Source organism: Centruroides vittatus, unplaced genomic scaffold (assembly GCF_030686945.1).
Source record: "Centruroides vittatus isolate TY-2023 unplaced genomic scaffold, ASM3068694v2 scaffold_1015, whole genome shotgun sequence".
NCBI classification, from domain to species: Eukaryota; Metazoa; Arthropoda; class Arachnida; order Scorpiones; family Buthidae; genus Centruroides; species Centruroides vittatus.
Window position 1 is genome coordinate 1,076,566 of NW_027122666.1, and position 24,340 is coordinate 1,100,905.

Consider the following 24,340-nt stretch of genomic DNA (forward strand, 5'->3'; position numbering starts at 1 on the left):
ATTTCATATAATACGTATTAAGTCTAGTATTGTTTTTAATGTATGCTTAATACTATTTCTAATACATGCATTATTTTAAGCTAATGTTAGATAATGATTAAGAATAGACTAGAAATATATGAAATATTTTTATTATATATAATTTTGTGAAATTGATTATTATTAATTTCGTTATTATTCTATAATTATTAATTTTATAAAATAAAAGAAAACATCGAAAGTTAATTTTTAGTTATTTTACTGTACGTTAAACATACCCGAAGATGTTTCCATATTTTTCTTTCCATTCCTCGATACACTTATTTCTCTGTACAAAATAAACAAAGAAATGGTACAATCATTTATATTTTTATCAAAATAAATGATATTTAAATTATACCTTTTCGTGAAATTCTTTCATATTTCCTGTTATGAAATGAGGTTTCGGTCCCGGAATACCGTATCTTTGGAATAAATTCATTCTTCTCTTTCTCCATCTAATTTGATATTATTTACATTTCATTCATTAGTATCATGAATATTAGTAGTATTAAACAATAACTAATTAGCATTTGCTAATTGTTGATTCGCTCACCAGTGGCTGCAATGCCATCGCTGGAATATGTTGCTCCTGGTGCTAGTCGTAATTTTTGCGCCCCTTACGAATTAGTGCAAATATATAGTAAATCCCTATTTATCAATCACCAACAAAACGCCTTTGAATTAAGTTTGAATCATCTGGCAACATTGCTATATTAGTTACTCGTCTGTAGAAGCTTAATCTTCGCCGGTGAGTGAGTAGTCAGTGAACGAAGCAACTGAACACTGGTAGTCGGTTACGTGTTTATGCCTGGCTGCATGAAATTTTTCGAGTTTTTCTACACCAGTGGCGTAGCAAACATAATTGGTGCCCGGGGCACGACACTTTATTGGCGCCCCCTCCCCCCTTTAGAAACATATATAGTTTGTTTTAGAGACCATTTGGGCGCCCCTGCGAGTGGCGCCTGGTGCATGATACATTCCTTGCACCCCCCTCGCTACGCGGCTGTTCTTACCTGTCTGATACATAAGTAGGAACCATTTCCTCATTAAAAGTCTTTCCAGAAGACATCTCTCTAGGTAGATCGCACGTGTTGTGTTTCTTTATTACATCAACCCATTACTCATACGAATATATTAATTGTTTCAATAATTAACGCATTCCCGATTCAAAATACGGTGGAGTTAAAAAGTCAGTTAATCGAGATATATAATTTCAAGAATGATAACAATTGAGAAATTGAACGAATTAATTTTAAAGCTTGTGCCATTTTAAGAAATTGCGCTTTTGAAGTTGATTTTAATATTTCAAGAAACCACGCAAGTACAAAATAAAAGATTAGATTTAATTACAATAGTTAAACTGACGTTCTCAAGTGGTTAAACTCAGACACCTGAAGATGGTCTATGCATTCGGTTGAAAGCGTTAGTGTATAGTATAAGCAAATAAATTTCTCAGTAACCAAAGACGTTTAGTGATGATTTAGTTATCATTTTTTCTACTGAGTTTGGGTTAGATTTACAATGGTTATATTTTTGTCATTATGTGTAGTCCTTATAAAGCCATGTTTGTTTCACTCTTAGAAGTTGGGCTGAAGACATTAGCGAGGTTGAGGCCGAAGTTTTAAATGTGTAAACGTGTACGTCGGACGTTCATCGCCGCTTTCCTGTAAGCCTAGAAGTTTGACAATGGCGTTTGGAATGTCGAGCGTGATTCCACTGACTTTCCAAACACCATTGTCAAACTTCTAGGCTTACAGGAAAGCGGCGATGAACGTCCAAAGTACACGTTTTCGCATTTGAAACTTCGGCCTCAACCTCGGTGTTAACTTTTCGTAATGATGCTGGAGCAGATGCTCTCACCGAAGAGTAGCTACAAAAAATAATTGAATCACTAGATCAAAATCAGTCAATTACAAGGGTCCATAAAAATATTTCAGAGAATGTACCAAATATCACTCTTTCTCTTAGAGACTGAGCAAGAAAAACATCAATTTTATGAAGTCGAGAGTACCAAAGGTGTTCGTGTAAAGAAACGTGTAATTTAACCAAACGAAAATGCAAAAAAAAAAAATGAAAAATTATGTAACTCAAAATGTTAGTTACAGTAGTTTGCTATGTTTGAATAAGCAATAAAATTATTCAAGTTTATACTTTTCCCAACAATTTTTCGATAGTTTTGTACACATAATTATAATATTAAGCTTAAATAGATTTTTCTTAGTTTCTTTCTATCCATTAAATTTTTCTAATATTAATAAAACAAAAAATGTAGTTTTGATTCATTTGATTCAAATTTGTTTAAATCCATAAGCTTTTTTATTAAATACAACAAAAAATGGGAAATTTCATGACATTTATGAATTACATTTTGGAAATTATGCAAAAGTCGTCTTACAAGTAATATATTCAGCGATATCTTACCGAATTCATTTGGGAATTATGTAAAATCGCCGAAAAATGTGAGAAATTTAGTGAAATTTAACAAATTCATAAAGATGGTTGGTGATTATAAATAAAAACCGGCGATTAAGCATAATTATTTTTATTATAATACATATATTCATAAAGTAGCGTAACGCAGAGCATATTACAATATGATTTAGTTTCTGAGATTGTTGATGGTGGTATGCCACAGACGAGTACATTCACCTTCCTCCATTCAGAACAATTGTTCTGAATGATTGCAACATATCCTATTTATCCACTCATGTGTTCAATTTATAAATACAGAGCAATAATATTTGTAACTCTCTTTACATCGAATAAACTACTGCAGATCTTTACAATTTACACATTTCTACAAATGATTTAGAACCCCGGTCTGATCCTTATGTTTATTAATTGCGACTTGGTTACTTTTTTATTTACCGAAATCAGTTACTGCAAATTTTGTCCCCGTAGAACTTGGATCTGCATGGTCATCAAGAAGAGGGTCATTAAGGTCTTTTATACAGATTATGGCGCCATTAACAAAGAATACCCTGAGCAATGCGCTAGATTGTGTGCTGCATACAAACTTACCTTTACGTCTCCTTGACAAATGACCCTTACGTTTTATCTTAACCAGAAACGAAACGGGTTTAAACAGTTCAGTGTTGGCTCGTTTCGGAAACTGTTCCAATTCGGTTTTAACTGTTTCTAAAACAATCTTAAAAATATATCTCGGTTGATTTTTGGATCACCGTGTACACAATTCAATCTCAATAAGTTAATTACATTTTGTAACTCTTACATTTAAAAATATGCTGTAAATAGTTCAATTTATTAAGCAAATCTACATTATACATTAAGCAGAAATTTACTGGATTATTTACCATCGTGTGAAATACCAGTATGTGTTTAATCACTACGGAAAAATATAATTTTATAGTTTATGATAATCAATAAAATGTTCTTTTATCATAGTTTCCATGACATTAGATCAATTTGACGTAACAAAAAAAATTATTTTGTTATTTTCAGATTTAAATATCTTTTATTGTATAATTAAATATATAATTAAAAATTGCATTTACTAAAGCGGTTTTAATACAGTTTTTTCTAATCTTTGACTTTTTCACTCTGTGGGCACAAAAAGGTTCTTTTAATTATACTAATGTGGGTTTTTATTTCATCGGCCAGTGGCCTCCAAGATGACCTTTTTTAGCAGGATATTATTGGTGCGGTCAAAGCCAATATATCCAGTTGGAACACCCCCCAAAAATTCCTGGGTTTCTCGACCTATCTGGATTTGATTTCGGATCCTCCAGAGCAACATGTGACTCCTCAACCGCCTCGACCATCCGACTGTCCTGTTTGAATACAGCTGGAAAAACATGCCAGTGGCATATTATGTTTCATTTCAAGTGGAATTTGCCATTGGTTTACTTATGCAGATGTATTAAAACCGTTTTACTAAGCAACACGCCCATTGATTAATTAATGGAAAAACATGCAAAAATAAAATTATCACACGTATGCTTTTAAAATTACTTTAATGTATTAAAAACTTAAAACCTAACTTTATTTCGATATTTCTAAAATTGTTTTTACATTTTAAACTTTAAAGTGGAAAAAAAAAATCATTTTATATGTTTTGAATACTCAAGTGACAATTTGAAGACAAATAGACTATAGATTCATTCAAAATGCGTGCTAATTAAAAAAATCTGAAAATCAAATCGCAAACTCCGCAAGATTATATCCTTAAATGTTTTTGTTTTGAATTATTTCAGATAAATGAAAGGTCAGAAATGTCGGTTTTTTGAAGGCTTCAAATTTGGGCCCCAAAATACAAATTCAAGTTTATGGAAAAAGGAAGAAAACAGATTAACTTATAGCATAAAATAATTTATTTAAATATGTTACGAAGGAATGAGAAATTAAAATGTTTATTTGCAAAACCCGCAAGTATACTCATCTCTGCTCCTACACCTAAACATGTTACATGAGTTCAATCAGGGAACTGTCACATCTCATCCACTGTTCACCGCGGATATCTGATAATTACATCCCGTTACAAAACGTGCAGACAGCATATTTTGTTTTAATTTTAACTTATATTTTTAAATAGTTTGGGAGATACTTTTTGCATTTACACTTCTTTCTTTTGTTATTATGATATTGACTTTCTTTAAAACATTTTATACTCGGAAACTACTGAAATTAAAGTGGTGTAAGAAATTTCTTGTGTTAAATAATATATATATATATATATAATCATTAGAAATTTTCAAAAATAAAATTGCGAAGTTTCCTCCTAGCAGATATATATGAATATACTTATTTGTCAAAATTAGTATAGTAATGACAGATTAATAAAATAAATACTCCCTAATTAACGAGTGTTTAATAAAATGCATCGAATCTAGAGATAAAGGCAACAGAAAGCAAAATAATTTACTGAAACAAGATATGTTGCCATACAGAATTTAAGCATATTTTCTTCCGTATAAAGTGAAGTAAACAAAATCCCACGCACTAGATGAGTTAGTTTTGACCTTCAAACTTAAAACCAGAATAATACGACTTTAATTCGTTCATGGATATTTACTTTAAATCTACAATGTTAAATATATATATTATTAATACACCTGACAATTTTCCTTACGCTATATTAAAATTCCAAACGAAAAAAAAAATTTATTTATCCAAAAAAAGAACAATTTTATAAATAAAAATCTGTAATATTTAGTGTAAATTAAAATTTAAATCTAATATAAACAAGGTTTTGAACGATAATTGAAAGGAAATTAGTAATTGAATAAACGTTTAAATAACGCGAAACCACGTTCATTAATATAATTTGGAGAAAAAATGAATTATTACCTGATCCAGAAGAAAATAATACATATAAAAACGGATATAAGTCCAGCTCTGTAGAAATACATCTTAACTACAACACATAACACTAGGGCAACTGATTATATTTTACTGTTCAAGGTTGTAATATGACGCAACAGGATTAGATTATATATATTGCTGCTTCCTGAACTAATAGAAATTTGAATGCATTTAATTGCTTTTTATTGAATAAGAAATAATTTAAACTTTTCTGAATATTTTTTTCCTTCTTATGTCATCATTTCATTTGATTTTCTGTAAAATGTACCGAAAGATTAACTTCATTACGGAGCGAAATAATAAATTTTAAATATTACTGTATTATTTGAATACATTGTAAATAATAAAAATAATAACAAATAATTTCACTAATTTTAATTAATAATACAATTAATTAAAATTAATTAATTTTTATTTTTTCCTGGATCTATTAATTAATATGCTAAAGAATTTAAAAGTTTCAATTAAAATGGCTAACAGTATTTTTAGAAATTTTTCCCTCAGGATAGGGAAAAAACTTGAAAGATTTATGCATCAATTAGAAATTACTCGTGACGAGTAATTTCTAATTGATGCATAAATCTTCAATGTAAATTTCTAAATTTCTTCTAAATTTTCAACGTACCATACTTTAAACGAGTAACTCGTCTAAAGTATGGTACATTGAAAATACAATTAATAAACCACCTGTTACATTACCTGTAAAATTTAAAATATAATTATTAATGAAATAGAAAGAGACATTTTTTTTTCTTTTAAAAGAACACATTTCGTTATGAAATAATTATTTTTACAGTGCAATACAAAAAAAAAATGCCAGCAGTGAGTTGTTTAAGTTTCCCAGCGACATCTAAAACTGCGTATGGCGCCATCTGTTACGATATTTTATTTTAAAAACTTTTAATACTTTTAATTATTAAAAAATGGCAAAAAGCTTAATTTTGAATGTAGGAATGGGTTTATAAAAAAAATTTGTAAGCGTTAATAACGAGTAAAATCGTCATTAAGTCTGACCCTATTCGAATATGACACACAATCCTCACTTCACTCCGTAGACCTTTATCCACCAAAATTTAATAACATCAATACTCTTATTACTCAAACCTTCCTGCAAAATTTTAGGAATTTTCGACAAAAAGTATAGGAGTTATTAAGTTTCCAAGACGGTGAACAAAATCGTGCTTCCCACACACACACACTCAGTGGGATTAGGGATTGCAATTGCTGGATCCCTCATCCAGCAATCCAGCTGGATCCAGCGCATTCTTCGGCCTGCTGGATCCAGCACCAAGTGCTGGATCCAGCGCTGCGGATCCGCAAATACTCAATTAACTTTCTAAATAATTGCGCAAAAGTCTACGTTGTCGCGTTGCCGCTTTGCTAACTACTAGACTGCTACTAATACTTACTAATTATTTACTCACTACTTTAGTAACACTAATAATTAAATTACTTATAAATAAACTATACCTTAATCAATCCAGCAAAATTTAATAAAATAATAACGTATTCAATCGCTTTTAACGATCTTCCTCAGTTACAAAAAAATACAACATTAACTATAGAACATAAAATGTGTTTCGAATAAATATAAAAAGAATAGTGCTTAATTACATCCCATTTTTTTAAAACAAGATACATAGATGTACTGCCAGGTCTGATAATTTTTGTATTGTATAGCGACGTAATCCCACTGTTTTCAAACTTTTAAGAAACGATAAAAAGAAGAGGATCGGAATTCAACAACGGGTATATACTCGGTGCCTTTACACAACCAACGTTTCAATTTTAAGCTTGTTTATGTGGGTGCAACGATGCGTAGTTTAAAACAAAGGCTCAAGAGCACAAATATACAATCAGTAAGAACCTTGACAACACTGCGCTGGCATCATACGCAAGACAGAAGGATGTTAACGTCCAATGGGATCAAGCGGCAATTATAAAAACGACGACGAATAGGCAAACGGTCAAACATCTTGAGAGATTGGAAATCTGCAAGGCGCACATGACAACTGGTTGTATGAACCATAGAGATGCGGACTCATTGTCTACCATGTGGAGATCTTTTTACATTAATTAATGTTATTAACGGACAATGCTGGTTTCGTTGTTATATCTTATATACAGTTAATACCCCGAACTTACGCGAAAGGTGGGACCGAGCGATAACCGTGTAAGTCGAATTCGCGTAAGTCGGGGTATAACTTCGCATATAAATACATACAAATTATTTTTAATTGGGGCCGGAGACTAAAGAAAACAGAAATTTAGAAAAAAATGTTTAATAAAATCTTAGATAATACATATGTATAACAAATTATATTATTAAAATTGTAAAGTTATTTTGTTATAGAAGGCTTCCTAAAATCTAACAAATTCGTCTGACGGCTCAAAGATTTTTTTCTCCCGCAAAATTTCTTCGTAGCATGCTAATAATTTTTTTATTTTTCGTTTTGTAGAAGAAATGCGCTCTTCGTTGGAGTCTATATTTTCTAAAATTTGTAACCTCTTTTTAATTAAACTGAGGCCTTCTGTCAAGTTTCCAACTGTCATTCGATCATCTGATTGAACTGAGTCTAAAGGATCAAGTTTTGCCAATTTACAAATTTTTATTTTTGTATCGAAGTCTTTGGAATGTAAAGTTAACATTATTAAAGATGAAGTTTTTCTTTTCTTGTTTGATGCAGAAGAATCAGTTCTACTTCGTTTGGATGACACAGTAGAGTCTCAAGTCTCCGTAGATATAACAAACACAGAAATAAATAAGACAAAATAAATTGTAGCTATGCGTCGATTCCGCGCGACACGTCCGAACCTGTAAGCTGAACAATAGTTTGGGGGGAGTGAGTAATCAAGGGTTGCGTGGCGCTCAAACAAAAGACGAATCTTCGAGATTTGAAAATCGCGTAACTCCGGGTTCGCGTAAGTCGGGGTAGCGAAGTCGAGGTATTACTGTACAGGGTGTTTTTTTTTAAACTGACGGTACTCAGAGACATCTGTAGAGCAATCTAACAGCCGGACTGTCGCCAAATTTGAGAGAGTGACTAAGGACGACATGGGAAAGAGATTCCGCGAAGAAAAAAGTAGTACCCAAATTTGCCGGTAGGGGTGGATTTGGCGCTGTTGTAGCGAAACAGCTAAGAATCTGCATAAAATCCAGCTGCAATTAACAAACACACGAATGAATAATCAGACAGAGGTTTCAGTGTAATAACGAAAGTTTAATTAATCAGCAAATAACCTTCTCCCTTCTTCAATGTGATCACCGTCCTGCTGGACAACTCATTGCATCCTGAACACCGTGTTCTCTATGGCCGAACGTAACATGTCCGCAGGAATGTTCATCACAGTTCGAGAAATGTTGTCCTTCAAAGTCATCAAGTTTGGGACACTACCAAGATAGACCTTGGACTTTAAGTAACCCCACAGGAAAAAGTAACATGGGGTTAGATCCGGGGAGCGAGGCGGCCATGCAAGTGGAAAAAAGCGACTGATGACCCTTTCTTCAGTGAAGTGCTGGTAGCTTTTTCGCTACAACAGCGCCAAATCCTCCTCTACCGGCGAATTTAGGTACTACTTTTTTCTTCGCGGAATCTCTTTTCCATGTCATCCTTAGTCACTCTCCCAAATTTGGCGACAGTCCGGCTGTTAGATTGCTCTACAGATGTTTCTGAGTACCGCCAGTTAAAAAAAAAACACCCTGTATATTTTTTTCCGCTATTTATTTTGTTTATTTATCTATATTTTGTCCGTTTGGACGTTTTCCGTTAATTTTTATATTTATTCCGAACACATTTTATGTTCTATATTTAATGTTCTATTTTTTTGTAACCGAGGAAGATCGTTAAAAACGATTGAAAATGTTATTATTTTATTAAATTTTGCTGGATTGATAAAGGTGCAGTTTATTTAACTTATTCTACTTCCAGTACATAGTTTTATATACTTATAAATAACTACAAACTAATATGTAGAGCCTATATATGAAAACTGGTAAGACTGATAGCCACTTAGCCACTGATTATCCGTCCTTACATTATTATAATATATTAATATAAATTAATCAGTAGAATTGCCTTTGCTATTATTTAACTTAAAGATTACATTATAATTATAATCTAACTAAACTAAATATTCAAAGTTAATTATCTCTATCTCAAGTGTTAAACCGAACCAAAGTTAAGTTTACTATCTAAATGTTTAAGAAGTTTTACTGATTTATAGTGACCAGTCTAAATATAAAAGCTTCTTAAGTATTTTTTAAAAATGTTTTATTTCATTAAAAAAACATAAATTGCAGGATAGATAGATAGACAGATAACACTATTGCACCAAAAATACATCCACGCTGGATCCGCGCTGGATCCAGCTGGAATGATTTCAATCCAGCAAAAATCCAGCTGGATTCAAAACACTGCTGGATTGCAATCCCTAGTGGTGATATTCGAAATAGTTAACAAAGGGTTCGCTAACAGAAAATTTTTCCCTGACAATCACCGACAAACGAAATGGAAGTTTTGGCTAGAAATAAATACAATACTTTTTCTTGCGATATATCTAATAATCAGTGGCGTATTTGGAACGTAACGAGCACTGGGCGAAGACCAGGTAACAATAGTATGTTAGTGCCGTCGACCTTTTTTTTTCTTTTTTCAGGCAGAGAAATTTTTCACCCCGAACGGCACTGCTGATATTAGACAGATGTCATCATCTCTCGAAATACAATATCCTTTTTATTTCGCTGTCCACAGCCCGACAGGTGTTCCACAGCCATCTTGTATTATCTCGCGCGCGTGAGATTGTGGGATCTCTCTTATGACTGGATCTAGTTTCAAGAACTCTCTTGAATCGATCGCGATTAAACCTCGTTTCGGTCGAGATTGAAACGGTCGAGAGAGATCGCGCCAAGACATAGTCCCCGACCTTGCTCACAATCTAGATTGAAATGCTTCGTGCGAACGGGGTATAAGGCTCTAGTTTAGTAGTATTACAGAGTATAATACGTATATTTTAATATATTTAAAAAAAAACAAAACCACTGAGAAATGTTTCGTGTGTATAACAAGGTTCGGAAAACTGAAAATTTTAATTAAAAACATACAGAAAAACAACCAAATTTTCTTGCATTTTTGGACATAAAAGTCTTGAGTGGTTAGTATTTGACCGAGCACCATACTTTTTCTCTGTCATAACTGAGCCGGAAAAATAAAAATAAAACAAAAATAACAAAATCCTGCAACAGAAGCCAACTGGGGTGTACATATAGATTACCACCTATGGAATTTCGGGACTTTGAGTATATATTTGAACTCAGAGGACCGAGACGAGTTCAACGGTACCCTACTTTTGGGCCGGAGGCAAAAAATAAGAAAGTTATCATACTTTTTTCGGTGATCGCGCGATGATCGGGAGTCGCGTCGCTCTCTCCACTAAGCCTATCGCGTGTTTAACAGGCAGTCCGGCACTCGGCCATATATATCTTCAACAAAGGCAGATGTTGATCCACAAGCACACTGATCGTGTACAGTTCGAGTTAAGTCCTTTTTACACATCCTCGCACTCGTCGACCTCTGGGGCTACGGCTCCTCAGTCTCTCTATCGCTCGTGGTCGACTAGTACTACGAGCCGACCGCGCTATCGCAATCGGGAGTCGCGATGCTTGAACAAAAAGGAACTAGCGTTCGACCGTTCGTGCTCCCGATGCTCCCGACGGACTCCCCCCGGCAGGGGAGCCGCCGGCAGGCCGCCGATTGCTTAACGTCACTAGTTATTGATTCACAGTAGTTCTTGAACAAAAGAAAAAAAAGGAAGTGGCATTCGACTGTTCGTGCAATTTCTTGCCTTTCAGAGTGCTTTTTTAAATTTGTTTGCAGACTTTACCCGCGAGATGGCAGCACTAGCAACTACAGTGCCGTCTGCATGAAAACATTAAAAAAGTATGATAACATAAAAACTATGATAACTTTCTTATTTTTCGTCTCCGGTTCAAAAGTAGAGTATCGTTGAACTCGTCTCGGTCCCCTCAGTTCAGATATATACTCAAAGTCCCGAAATTCCATAGGTGATAATCTATAGTATCTCCGAAAACTGAGACGAGTCTTGTAACTTTGATTAAATACAAAAAATTATAATATAACAATCTGATGTTTTATATAGAAAATAATCATTACGTGTTTAACTTGCATTATCAGTAGTATTTCGCATATTGGACTTGTTAGAATTAAAATTTATTTAAATATAGCAATGGGCTCCTAATTGAAAACCAATTTGAAACGATATGAAGAATTTAATTATTAAAAACATTTACAAGGTATTTCCAATTAGAAATAAGCAAGCTAATTGAATATCACAAACCTACTGTAGATAGATCACTAAAAATATAAAAAAACTGGAAAAACAGATGTGCAACCAAGATCAGGAAGACCATGTCATGCTAGTATGAAAGGTCATAACAGTGCTCCCCGGGGTCAAAATACTCTGACACCATACTGGTTACACCGGTGAATCGAAATCTCAACTCGAAAACGCGCGAGCGGTTTGAGTTGAGATTTCGTATGAGGACTCGAAGTTAGCGAACGGAGGAAGTTGAGAGACAATAATCTGGAAGTAATTTACTCCGTTGCCAACTTAACATTAACACAACTAAGATTTATTTAAGCATAGCACCATTTACATATCTTTACATATCAGATCAAGAAACGAATCCATTCGCGGTTGCTCATGTACAATTTAAATCAACACAATGTTTCTCATTCCATCCGACTATCATTTAAAGCTATTGATATAAATATATCCAAACCATTTAGATTGCAATTATTCATTGCTATTATCTACTGTTCGTGTAAGCCTATCTAATGTGGTCAGTTGCGGATCATAGAGACTAATAGGGCTTAAACATTGTATGGTCACATCCTACAGTATAACGCACAGAAAAATCATGAAACTTCGATAGAATGCTCCAAAGTATAAGGGGCCGTCCAAAAATTACGTAAGGTATTTTGGGGTGGGTGGGGTCAAGGATTTCTTACGATTTCTTACTGTAAGATTTGCCGACTTTAAAGAGGATTACAATTTCTTGCGTCAGAATGAGCCTAATGTGGTGCGTATGTATGTATGTAGGCGGTTGCGAAGGAGGCAAATGAAAACAAGTGTTTTACATGCGAAAACCGTTTATTTGTAACATAAATGCTTACATCGTCGATCGACAGTCCTTCACTGATCCAGACGAGAACATTGATGTCGGTCGCACCCCGGGGCGGACGAGCAGGATCGCTGGGTGTTGGGGATGATCGGAGATTCACAGAGATGTCTTGGGCGATGGCACAATACATCATAAAGCACACGGTGAGCTTAATCCAAAGGCGACAGTTCTTATTTCGGAGAAAACTCCTTTCGACCTTGAAGTCCCAGTTTTTATACGTTTTTCTCGTGCACTATCCACCTTTCGGATTGGTCCCTCGTCCCTTTTCTCGCTTCCCGATTGGTCTCCCCTTTGTTTTCAAGCGCAAAACGAGACCATCGCGGGTCGCGGGAAAGGTCCGATTCGAGGTATCTATTTGACACCCTTTTCAACTATGCTTGGAGATTGTTGATAGAACCACAACACCTGCACTCATCATTTAATCCGTTGTTTGTAAATGATGTCATTTTGGAATTCTAACGATCATACGCGATATTTTTCTATCCCTCAATTTTTTCCTTTTTCCGAAATTTTTTTCCTAAGTTGATTATTTATGAGTACTTGAGTCAGACTTATACGTATTTATGAGCGCGTGTGTCCGAGTTCTACCTTTGGGTTTAACATTAACAGGTCGTTTAAAACGTGTTGGCGTCGTTTCGAGACTCGTTGTACGCATTTCGCGTCACGTTGTTTTGATCAAGAGATTTTTTTTCTTTCTCTCTCTCTCATATAATTTATCGTTATTTTCACACCAAAGAATTCTGCATTTTACGCGATCTCGGACCTCGTTTGGGTCCTCACACTTACTCAGGTGTAGGAGGTTAATACATCTCGTCTTACGTAATATTCTTATTTTTATTTTTTGATGTCGTTGAGTGGTGGAGTTTTGAATTTGGCTTCAATTTGGCGGTTTCTATTAAGAACGCTCGTTTTACCAATGCCATCTCGTGTGACGTGATAGAATAATAACGCTACCAGACTCACGCTCTACACATTTTTTATCACGGGAGAAAGGCAGTGTGGTGGTTTCTCTCTCATGTTCTGTTTTGTATGACGTTTCTGTTTACACGTGTAGTAGCTAGTCGATCTGTCAAAGTTTTTTGCGTCTTTTTGTAAAAATTAAAATTAATATTAAAATGAATATTATGACGTTGATTAATGATAATAATAACGAAAAGATTGTTGATAATTAAAAAAATAAAGTTTTTAAAATAAATTGTTCATTCGAATTCATTAAATTTTTATATTTTTAAATTTGTTCACATAGTCTTTATAAATAATAGTACATATTAATTAACTAATTAATAATTATATATTTTGGACCTAACGTTTTTAGGGTTTCATAAAAAAAATGTTTTTGTTAAAATTTGATTTTTTAAATCATGCCTAAATATTACGTAAGATAGGAAAGGGGAGGGGAGGTCAAAGAAAAATATTACGGTTTTTTACACAGGGGTGGGTGGGAGTCTAGAATGGCCAAAATCGCCCTTACGTAATTTATGGACGGCCCCTAATCTCTAACGATATAAATCAGAAGTTCTGCATTCACACTTTTTCCAATGTCTATTGACACTGTGCCATGGCAGATCTGTACTAGTATTATGTAGGTCAAGACGCTATGAGCTCTTGACTAAACTGAGTTTTGCTGCCTTCTGTTTTTTAGTGCTAGCACTCTTCTATAAACTATATATATAGTATAAATAACTTTAAAATACATTTACATCACTTTACTGTATTCGACTTATTATTTATTATGTTTTTTTCTTTTAAACATTTTAGACCGCTCACTTTTTCGCTTCTGTCGTTTTGCTACTTAGAGCAGTTGCCTGGTGACTTCACTCATTAAATCTATCCTGGCCTGTGTGTATACCGGAAATGCATCATTTGAAATCTTTTTCTGTTTAGGCAGGTTTCCATTTTGAATAGGTTTAAATAAATAAAAAACATTTTGCTTTTTGTTTATCATTGTTGACTCTTTCTGATATGAAGTTACTAAAGTCAGTTTTTGCATGCCATCACGGGTTTGGCTAAATTCGTAATGAGGCGGATCGAACATATCCAGGAGAGACTACCCATAAAAATCGTCTGAAAGTTTTCGTGAGAATTCCGAGCCCCACCAGGTGACAAATTGGCGCTTTAATCGCATCGGCCATTCGGCGGTCTAAAAGAGAAATATTTTCATTTTATTCTTGTTTTACTTTTGATATAATTTATTATTGAAGATATTTATTGGGTTGCAATTTGAAAAAATTGTAGACTATAAATTCCACTTATTGTCCATCCGCCGTCTTTCCTTAATCTTAAGAACTGAGTTACATGAAAGAATAGACCAGATTTGGAAAACTTAGGAGCAGGAAGCCCCGATTAACTACACACGAATTTCCGATTTGTACTGGAAGTAATGTTATTTCGATGTAAATATTTTTCTCCGAAAGGTGTTAAATGACCGGGACGACTCTACATAAGAGCCTTGCATAAAGAGTATTTCGCATAACGAGTGACCAGGAGAGGGTAAGTCCCGATTGTACGCATGCTCCATCAGTCTGTATTTAGGACTCGTCCCGCTAGCATCTCAGTGTCGCCGCTCGTAATCACACATTTTTCCAAATTTGTGTTCAGACACGGTGTAAGGAGTCAATGTCCGATCGTTATTTTATGTTTTGGGCGTTATTTTTAGTTACAGTTATTTTATTTTCGGGGTCTTTTTAAGGACAAACGCCTAAACCCTCTTTGTGCTAAGTCAAAAAGACAGGAATACTAATTTTGCATCAGTGACTGATCCCGTGACGCCAAATTATGTAAATTAGGCAGAGCGGAGCTGCACTGGACATCGGATAAAAGACGGCACGTTTAATTCAGCTGTGTGGTGTAGCGCCTGGCGATGACTATTGTAGACACGTCTCTGAGAAGGAGATAGATTAAGAAACGTATACTTTGTTCGAGTATTTCTTTTTTTGAGGTGGAGATTGGATTTTGGATGTGTTATTGTATGAAATAAGATTTTCTTTGATTGATTGGTTTTTTTTACTTGCCTATTTGACAAATATACTAACTGTTGGTACAATTAATCAATTGTTGTTTTTTTCGTATTATTCAAGTTAATAAATATTTCATTTAAATCGTTAATTATACGTGTTTTTTGTTGAATTATTATTATTGTTTTTGGTTTTCATAAAAGGGCCTGGCCCTTGAACCCTAACATTGTGTAACCCCCGATTTTTTTGTTACTCGGTGCGTTACATTACATATTTAACATCTACAACATTGTCCAATAAACTTCCCAAACAATATGCCAAATTTTGGGCTATGTAAAGGCTATATTTATATATTAGAAATTAAATAATTTGACTATAGGTAGGCAGTATGCGGCAATCTCGTATTGAATTTAATGACCAATTTCAAATTAAGTTTTATTAATGTCTAAATTAAAATTAATAATTATAAATAATTAATATTTAATACGAAATGGAGACATGTTTTTGCGCATGTTTTGTTTTTTGCAAATCGAATCCCCATACCAGGTTGGTTCATTCCGCGCTAGAAAAAAATCATGAAGATGATTCACGCTCCTTAAAAATGTATATTGTATAATTTTTTTCTTTGAATAAACGTTATACATAAAATATTTGAGTATTAGCGAGGTTGCGGCCGAAGTTTTCATCTCTAAAACGTCAACGTCGAGCGCCGCTATCTTGTAAGCTGCGCTAGACGTTCGACGTTCACGTTTCAGAGATGAAACCTTCGGCCGCAACCTCTCTATTTTTCTGGGCATGGAACACATTATCGTATTTTACATTAATTTATATAGGAAAAATTGTTCCGCTTAACGAGGGTTTCGCATTACGAGTAAGATTCTGAAACGAATTATGTGCATTAAACGAGGTTTAATGCACATAATTCGTTTCAGAATCTTACTCGTATTGTTTATACACTGTATTGTTAAAAAAAGTATGATGCACTGTACGTATACAGGGACAAGCCGCTACTAATTTGAAATGGAAAGTATACATTTTAAACGAAATAATAAAACAAACAATAATCATATTTTTAACTTATAGCAACGCAACACTTGGGCGATCTGAATAGGGGAAATGCCTTCCGGAAGGTCTTTTTAAGAGTAATTGGCCCCTTTAGGCGTTATATAACGTGGAGAAAACCCGGAAAACTCCACGTGGCCAGCCCGTCCTGGCGAGGCTCAAATCTACGACAGAACTCCCCGTGTTCAAGGTTAAATGTATTGTTTTTTTAATTCTTGTGAATAAATGTATTGAGTAGAGATATAGAAAATATATTTTCAGTAATTTTCTTCCTAGTCGATTATTTAAAACAACCATTTATACAATCTTTATAACTGTTTTTTACTTTTGATCTTTTCTTCAGTTTTCTTTCTATTTTTCGGGCTGAAAGCTTCGACCGAAAGATCGCCGAAAAATATTTCGAGTACGTATTTCATTGAAATGCTTTAGAAATGTAAAGTATGAAATTGATGAAAGTAAGTTTAATAGCTGAGATTTATTGTTTTAAATCTTGTGCACCAATAAAATGTTTCATTCGTTAATAATAGGAAAATATGTGGACTTTCATATTGAATATTAACATTTCATATATTTCAATACTAACATTTTCTATGTAAATGACAATTGGAATTTACATAACAGTCACTTTACAGCAAAATTTAACTTTAAAATTAGGCTAATATATTCAATGGGATCGGTTATTTAGTTAAATTGAATAAAAATAACTATGTTTTTCTATATTTTATCTTTTAAAATTTTTAAAAAATAGTCTCTGTGCTAAAACACTCAATCGACGCCGATTCCTAGATAAGAAATTACGACATTTAAACAAGTAACAATAAGAGGTTTAATTTACTCTGATTGCTTTTTTCATATTCTTATCCATTTTAGCACGGGAACTGTTTTTCTGTAATTTATCTATTAAAATTTTTAGAAATATAGTTCTTTTTATTCATTTTGACAAAATTTAAATCTTAATTGAAATATTATCAAATTTCGTGTTTACAATTGATTAGAGTAAGAAATTATTTAAAGATTGTTGAATGAATAAAAGAAAAAATTGATTTCAGTGATACGGTATTTAAGCTCAGATGAATATATTTTGAGTAGGGGAAGGTGGTGCAAGATGGGGCCATGGGGTAAGACGGGGACGTCTGTTTATTCGTGGTTAACGTGCTTTCATCTAGCTGTTATTTGGGGAAGTAAATGTCAACCTCAAAAGAGATCATGAGACGAGAGAACGTTTGAATCGCTCTTTGTTTGGAAGTAAGACAGTTTTCCATGTTTCAGCAATACTTCATGTAATTTTACGCCCGCTACAAAGTTTCTACAAAATAAGTATTATTGTGAACTTTTACATTACCTTTTAGATGAAGATATTATGGTATTCGAAGTAACCTTTAAGACTGAAATTGTTTAGTTTTGAAATAATGTTGACCTGTGTTTGCAGTCAGTATGAAAAGTGCACGTTGGGGCAAGATGGGGTACTTCGTCTTCCCTAGATTGACCATGAATATGTCAATGAATCCAGAAGTATTTTCGGAGGCAGACATTATTGCTGCAGAGACAACAATCAGGCCTCTTCAGCATCAGGAAACACCAGGATGCTTGTTTTGGGATAACCAAAACCATGAAAACGGAGGTATGCCTAATCTGGGTGCAGATCGGTCACTGATTACACCACTACAAGTAGGCCTACTCATTTAATTTTCACTCAAGTCTCTCCCATAGAAATAATGCCAATTCCACATGTTGGAGCCAAGAAAAAAATCGAAAATAGCAGGAGGACAGGAAAAACAGCAATCCTAATAGATACAACGTACAAGTAGCAGCTGATGGAACAACAAAAACAATCAATGACAGTTTCGGCACCTCAGAAAAACTGTCTTTGTTTACCGAAAGAAATTCCGTAAAATTAAAAGTTACAAGCATCAGCAAGGGTAGGCCTAACAAGAAACAAAAGACAAATGACACAGAATGCCTCTATTGTGGATGGTTATAATCTGCATCTACAGAGAGTTGGGCTAAATGTAGTCGTTGTGATAAATAGGCACACTGTTCTTATGCAAATATTAAAGAAAACAACAGTTTAACCATTTAATTTGTCTGCCTTGTATATAAAAATAATATTCCTATCTTACCCCATGGGTGGCGCAAGATGGTGCATTTACATGTAATTTTAAAATATTAAATTTTCTTGTTTTTAAAAACGTTTTTAAAAAAATTAAACTATATGTTATATATTATCAAATGCTGTAGTTGCTGAGAATAAAAAATTATCTTCCTCATCAAAGTGGTTGCCATCTTATGATTTTTCAAACCTTAAAGTCCTCATCTTGCCCCACCTTCCCCCACCTTTTCCTATGTAATGAAATTGGTATAAATAAAAACATCTGAGTTTGTATTTAGAATAGCCTATATACGTTAACTAGAAACTCATCTCACACTTGTTTATCATTGATACTAGCATATTCCATTCGGTTGATATATCCCACTTTGAGGAGAGGGTTTCATTATTGAAACGTATTCAATCTTGTAAATGTAGGATTCGCATACGAAAAGTTATTATTATTTTTTTTTCGGGTAGCTTTAGCTTCTCCCATTCGTTCTTCGCTTGCTGAAAGATTTTCCTCTTTTTCTCAGTAATTTTTACTATCACATCAGTCATTTTTTTTTTGTTTTTCAGATCATGGATTGATTAATGCCTGTCTTCAGCTACAGCAATTTGAAATCGTATATCACTAAAGCGTTGCACATTAGAAAGAGTTCTTTCTCACGTTTTTAACTGTTCATAGAAGAAATGATTGATTTTCAGCATTTTCTGTACGAAACTTATATAGTGACTTCAAGTTTCTTATAAGAGAAAAATTATCGTTAATATATTTACATAACTTTAATGGCTGATTATATATGTACTCTACTCGTCGAAGCTGTACTACTGACCAGTAGACTTCAAATTACAAATAATCAAAACATAAACTCACATTTATGAGCAAGTACTTTTTATTCATACCACGTTTAAGTGAAAACTCTTATATCTAACTAAAAACGACTAGGAGTTCAAGAGGTTTACTCAAGTGAATCTGAATATAATTTCCACATTACCTGAGCGTTAATTTACATTCTGGTTTATTCATGTCATCCTTATTTCGTGTTTTGGGAAACATATAAAAGATATCGGAAAATGAAATAATTTAATCAAATGACAGAAATACAGAATAGGATTCTTATGTATAATAATTACGCTGAATTTGTAGGAGTTTATCACAAGATTTGGTTTTTCTATTTTACACCTGATTTCATAAACATTATAAACACATTTATTTTCTTAATTTTATTAATTTTGCAATCATTTCTTCGATGGGAAATTCTTTCAGCATATATTACATTACTTGCAATTAGCGTTTTTGATGCTACTAAAAAAATTGGCATTAATGATGATTCATACCATTGCATCACGTTAATTCAAATTTCTGCATCGAATTTTGTCACAGCATTAATTTTTCCCTTCTCTTTTTGATTATAAATTACTAATAAGTATAGTAAATTGTATATTAATCTGTACAGATTAATATACAATTTACTATACTTATGGATAATTTTCATTCATAACATTCTGATTGTTTTTGCAAAAGCATAAGTATTTAACATAATTGTACGATATGTTCCTGTATATTACCCGCGGACAATCTCTATTTAAAGAAAAAGTTGAACCAGGTACGGGTTACGTGCCAGTTTTAAACAGTAATTACTAACTCGCAGTTACGGAGTAGATGTTGCTTCATTCGTGAGGATTACATAAAGGTTTTATGTTCGTTTCCGTAATTTTTCATAGGTTCTAAGCCGCCGCGGGTTATACGCACAAAATTACGAGTAATCTCAGAATAACAGCGTAATTGAAATTCGAAATTTGAAACTTTCGTGAAAATAAAAAACTGTTCTGTGAAGTTTACCTTAGTGATATTTCCTGTCTATGCAAAAAATTGTATTGTCAAGAATTATTTTTAACTTTGAAAACTGCGTTAGCCTATGATTGATTTATGTTAATCATTAATATTTAAATTCAAAAAAGTCTAATTTAAATGCAATAATTGGGTTGCTTATACACGTGTTTAAAAAAATAACATATAAATTATGTCATGATAACTATTTTAATATACTGAGTAACAAAAATGTAAAGTTAAATATTTTTACAATCTAATTTTATTGGATTTAATATATAATTAGTATTAAATGTAATACAAAATATTTTTATAACATAATAAAGAAAGGATTAAAAATAAATCATTAATAGTATAATATACAGGGTGTTTGAAAAGGCTAGAAGTTGATGCACGACGTTATATAGATCAAAAACGTATATCATTTTTCTGAATTTGATAAATTTTTTGATTTTCACAAAAATAAATTTCATTTTTATAACCACTTAAAAGAGTTTTTTTGGACGAATAAACTGAAACGTTATGTCCTTCGATTCAGACGCTCACCCGTGTTCAAGAGTTACTGTAATCAAGGGTTGCTGTGATTGATTTCGAAGGGTCCGAAATATCGTTGTAGGGTCTGTCGCAGATTGTATCTTTACTGAAGAGAAATCGGCAAGAATTCCGATCATTCATTCATTTGAAATTCATTTAAATAAAATATCTGCGAATTAATTGTCTTCTGTGTGATTCTTAAATTCGGGTGAGAGTCAGATTCGAACGACATAACATTTCGGTTTATTCGTCCGAAAATCCCTTCTAAGGAATTATAAAAGCAACTGATTATGTCAGAAAATAATACTAATTTTAGCTTCGTATTAAAAATAAATTTCTTTTTCGCACTTGGCACCACTGAAAAATTTTTTTTTTAAAATTGCATGACGGAAAAAATGTACAGTTTAGACAACAGAAACAAATAACAACAATTCATGTTGTTATTTGCACCCAGCACCCAGCACATGCCAGCACCCAGATGTGGACAACATTCAACATTCATTTATCCGTGTACTGCGACGGCCTTTCGCAAGAGAAATAGGAATCTTTAGCATTTGCTTTACTCAGAGCTGGCACTACGTTATGGGCAAACTGGACATTTGCCCAGAGCGGCAAATAACAGGAGTGGCAAACTTTCATAAATTTAGAAAAAATTTTAAAGTGTATTATTTTAAAAAATTTCTATTTATATTATATACGGCGCGAGTTCAATGTTGATTGACAAAGCAAGATATGGGATTTCAACATAAAGTTTTTTTTTTCATTTCATGTACAGGGATAACGGGCATCAAATGCATGTTTTATCTCTGACGACGTAAACCCTAGAGCCGACTCTGGCTTTACTAATTTATTACCAAACGTTATCCAGCATCTCGTTTTGATGAAATACATTGTCTTGTTACCATATATCAGTAAATTGTTCAATTGTTAACAATTAAGATAATCAAAAGGCTGTCTTTACTAAATAGGCCTAATAGTGAATACAAGATGAAAGTCATTTAACACGCCTGCTACAGAATATAGAATGTACTGTACCCAAAGAATTTACATCATATAACTCTGTAAACATTCGATTTAGGTCAATAAAATGTTTTAGCAATCAGTTCCTTGTGAAATTTTGACCCTAACATGACCACCTTCCCATTCGGAGTTGCCTTCAATATGCCGCCATCAAGATGACGGCTATGCGTGTAACACACAACAATCTCTTTCCCTTCGGACTAATATGTGTTCCTGACATGAGCGAAGTAGCTTTGGATACATTCTCTATTGTGTAGCAGGGATGTTAAGTAACTTTCTTTCCCACTCTGTACAAGTAAACTTTGTATGGATTATTTATGCATCTTAAGCTCTTCTATTACTTCCTGTCTGGTTCACCTTATCTTTTGATACACTCCGTATAATTACAGTTAAATAACAAAAAAAGAAAATTTAATATATTTTCAAAATAATAAGTTCATGTTCAATTACGACGTTAATGGAATTGCTTTGACAATAACACCATTTTTAGGAACGGAGAAAAATAAGAAATGTTCTTTTTCTGCGTCCTATAAAGAGTATGATTTCAAAAATCATTAAAAGCAAGTAATATAAGCAATTAATCACTAATATATACGATAATGGACTTACCAAATCCCCGTTTGGTTCCAATTTGTATGATCTAATAAGATTTGCCAGAGTTAATTTTATGATTGTTTGTGCTAATCTCATACCAATACAAATTCTGGGACCGGCGCCGAAAGGTTGATAAATATACGGATCAATATGATTTTCTGCAGAAAATCTGTAAATATCATTTAATATTTAGTTCAAAAATTCGCATTCTGCTTATTTCTGTTATCATTGTTTTACCTTTCGGGATCAAATTTTTCCGGTTCTTGCCAGTAATCAGGATGCTTTTGAAGAATGGGCGAACCGATAGCTAAGATGGCTCCTTTTGGTATAGTTATATCTTTATATTTAAAATCTTTCGCACAGATCCTGTTGATAGAACTAAATAATAGGGAAAGTTATTCACACAAGATGGAAATTCGGATTAATAGCACTAAAAGTATATATTACTTCAGTGTTAGTGGTGATATACGCAATGTTTCTGATATTACTTGATCCATGTATTTAAAGTTCACCAAATCTGAATATTGAATATCATCCTTCAAAGATTCAAAGAGCACTTAAATTAATTATTTAATTTTATAAAATTTCATAAAGACAAAGAATAAAAATTTATATTTACACTTTCTTTAACATTATCATTAATTTCTTTGCGCATTTTGTCCTGAACTTCAGGATAATGGGATACATAATGTATGCACCATGCTAATGATATACTAGTCGTCTCATAGCTATTAAAATGCAGAAAAATACTAACAAGTTATATTTTTAGTTTGTAATGTGAAAATAATATGAAGAAAATACTACCCAGCAGCCATAAATCCTACTGCATTGGCTATTATAGAATCAGTGCTAAGTTTTTTCATTTGAAGACTCGAGTCGCCTTCTGCATCCAATAAAGTTTGTAATAGATCAGGAGGATGATACTAATCGAAAAGATTAAATTAATATCATTTCGAAATATTTTAAATTGACGAGTATTTACTTACATTAGATTTCTTGCGCGAATCAATGATTTGTCTACAGGCATCGATGAGAATTCTTATGGAAGAAAGCCTCATTGCATTCCTGGCAGCATCTAGAAACCATCTTACATACGTGGGAAGAGGTTCGAATTCCGGAAAACAAACTGCATATCAAAACATTTTAAAATATAAAGATATATTTCTATAGTATAAAAAAATCGAATTTAGTGTAATTTACGTGATAATACGGATAAAATGTCAGTAGAATCAGAACTGAAAACATTATATGTGACTTTCGCGATATTTGTAATTTCGCCGTTCTGTACGTTTGTTTCGATTCCAAAAGCAGATCGACAGACGATATCAAAGGTAAGGTTTTTAAAGTGTTGATAAATATTAAAATATTCGTCTTTCTGTTTTTGTATATTTTTTAGAAATATTTTAATCGGATCATCCATAAGTGTGCTCATCTGCAAATATTAAACGTAAGAAATAAATTGTAAATGTAGAAAATCATTTTAAAGACAATTAAACGAGAATAATTACCATTTTAAGTTTTCCAGAAGTAAACGACGTACTAATGACAGATCTCGCATTTTTCCATGCTTCGTCCTTTTGTAATTCTAAAAATTCCACCATTAATTTATGAGGGATCCCTGCATCGGGTAATAGTAACTAACAGCAAAAAATATTAATTAAATTAATTAATAAATTTTTATAATTAATAAATTGCTTTAAATATCAAATACT

The 24,340-nt window shown here is 33.0% G+C and overlaps 1 protein-coding gene across 1 annotated transcript in view; it reads right to left on the reverse strand.

The window, feature by feature from the left end:
• Window positions 1-24,340, reverse strand: part of LOC136986273 (uncharacterized) — a 43,261-nt gene that overhangs the window by 2,507 nt on the left and 16,414 nt on the right. Inside the window, exons 5-17 of the mRNA XM_067283767.1 lie at window positions 24,137-24,265; window positions 23,829-24,060; window positions 23,615-23,754; window positions 23,433-23,551; window positions 23,248-23,356; window positions 23,076-23,164; window positions 22,866-23,006; window positions 22,644-22,797; window positions 22,485-22,561; window positions 22,376-22,407; window positions 5,329-5,419; window positions 380-476; window positions 258-307 (exon numbers count right to left, since the gene is read on the reverse strand). Coding sequence (XP_067139868.1) covers window positions 258-307; window positions 380-476; window positions 5,329-5,419; window positions 22,376-22,407; window positions 22,485-22,561; window positions 22,644-22,797; window positions 22,866-23,006; window positions 23,076-23,164; window positions 23,248-23,356; window positions 23,433-23,551; window positions 23,615-23,754; window positions 23,829-24,060; window positions 24,137-24,265 — 1,460 coding nt within the window. The remainder of the gene's footprint in view (window positions 1-257; window positions 308-379; window positions 477-5,328; window positions 5,420-22,375; window positions 22,408-22,484; window positions 22,562-22,643; window positions 22,798-22,865; window positions 23,007-23,075; window positions 23,165-23,247; window positions 23,357-23,432; window positions 23,552-23,614; window positions 23,755-23,828; window positions 24,061-24,136; window positions 24,266-24,340) is intronic.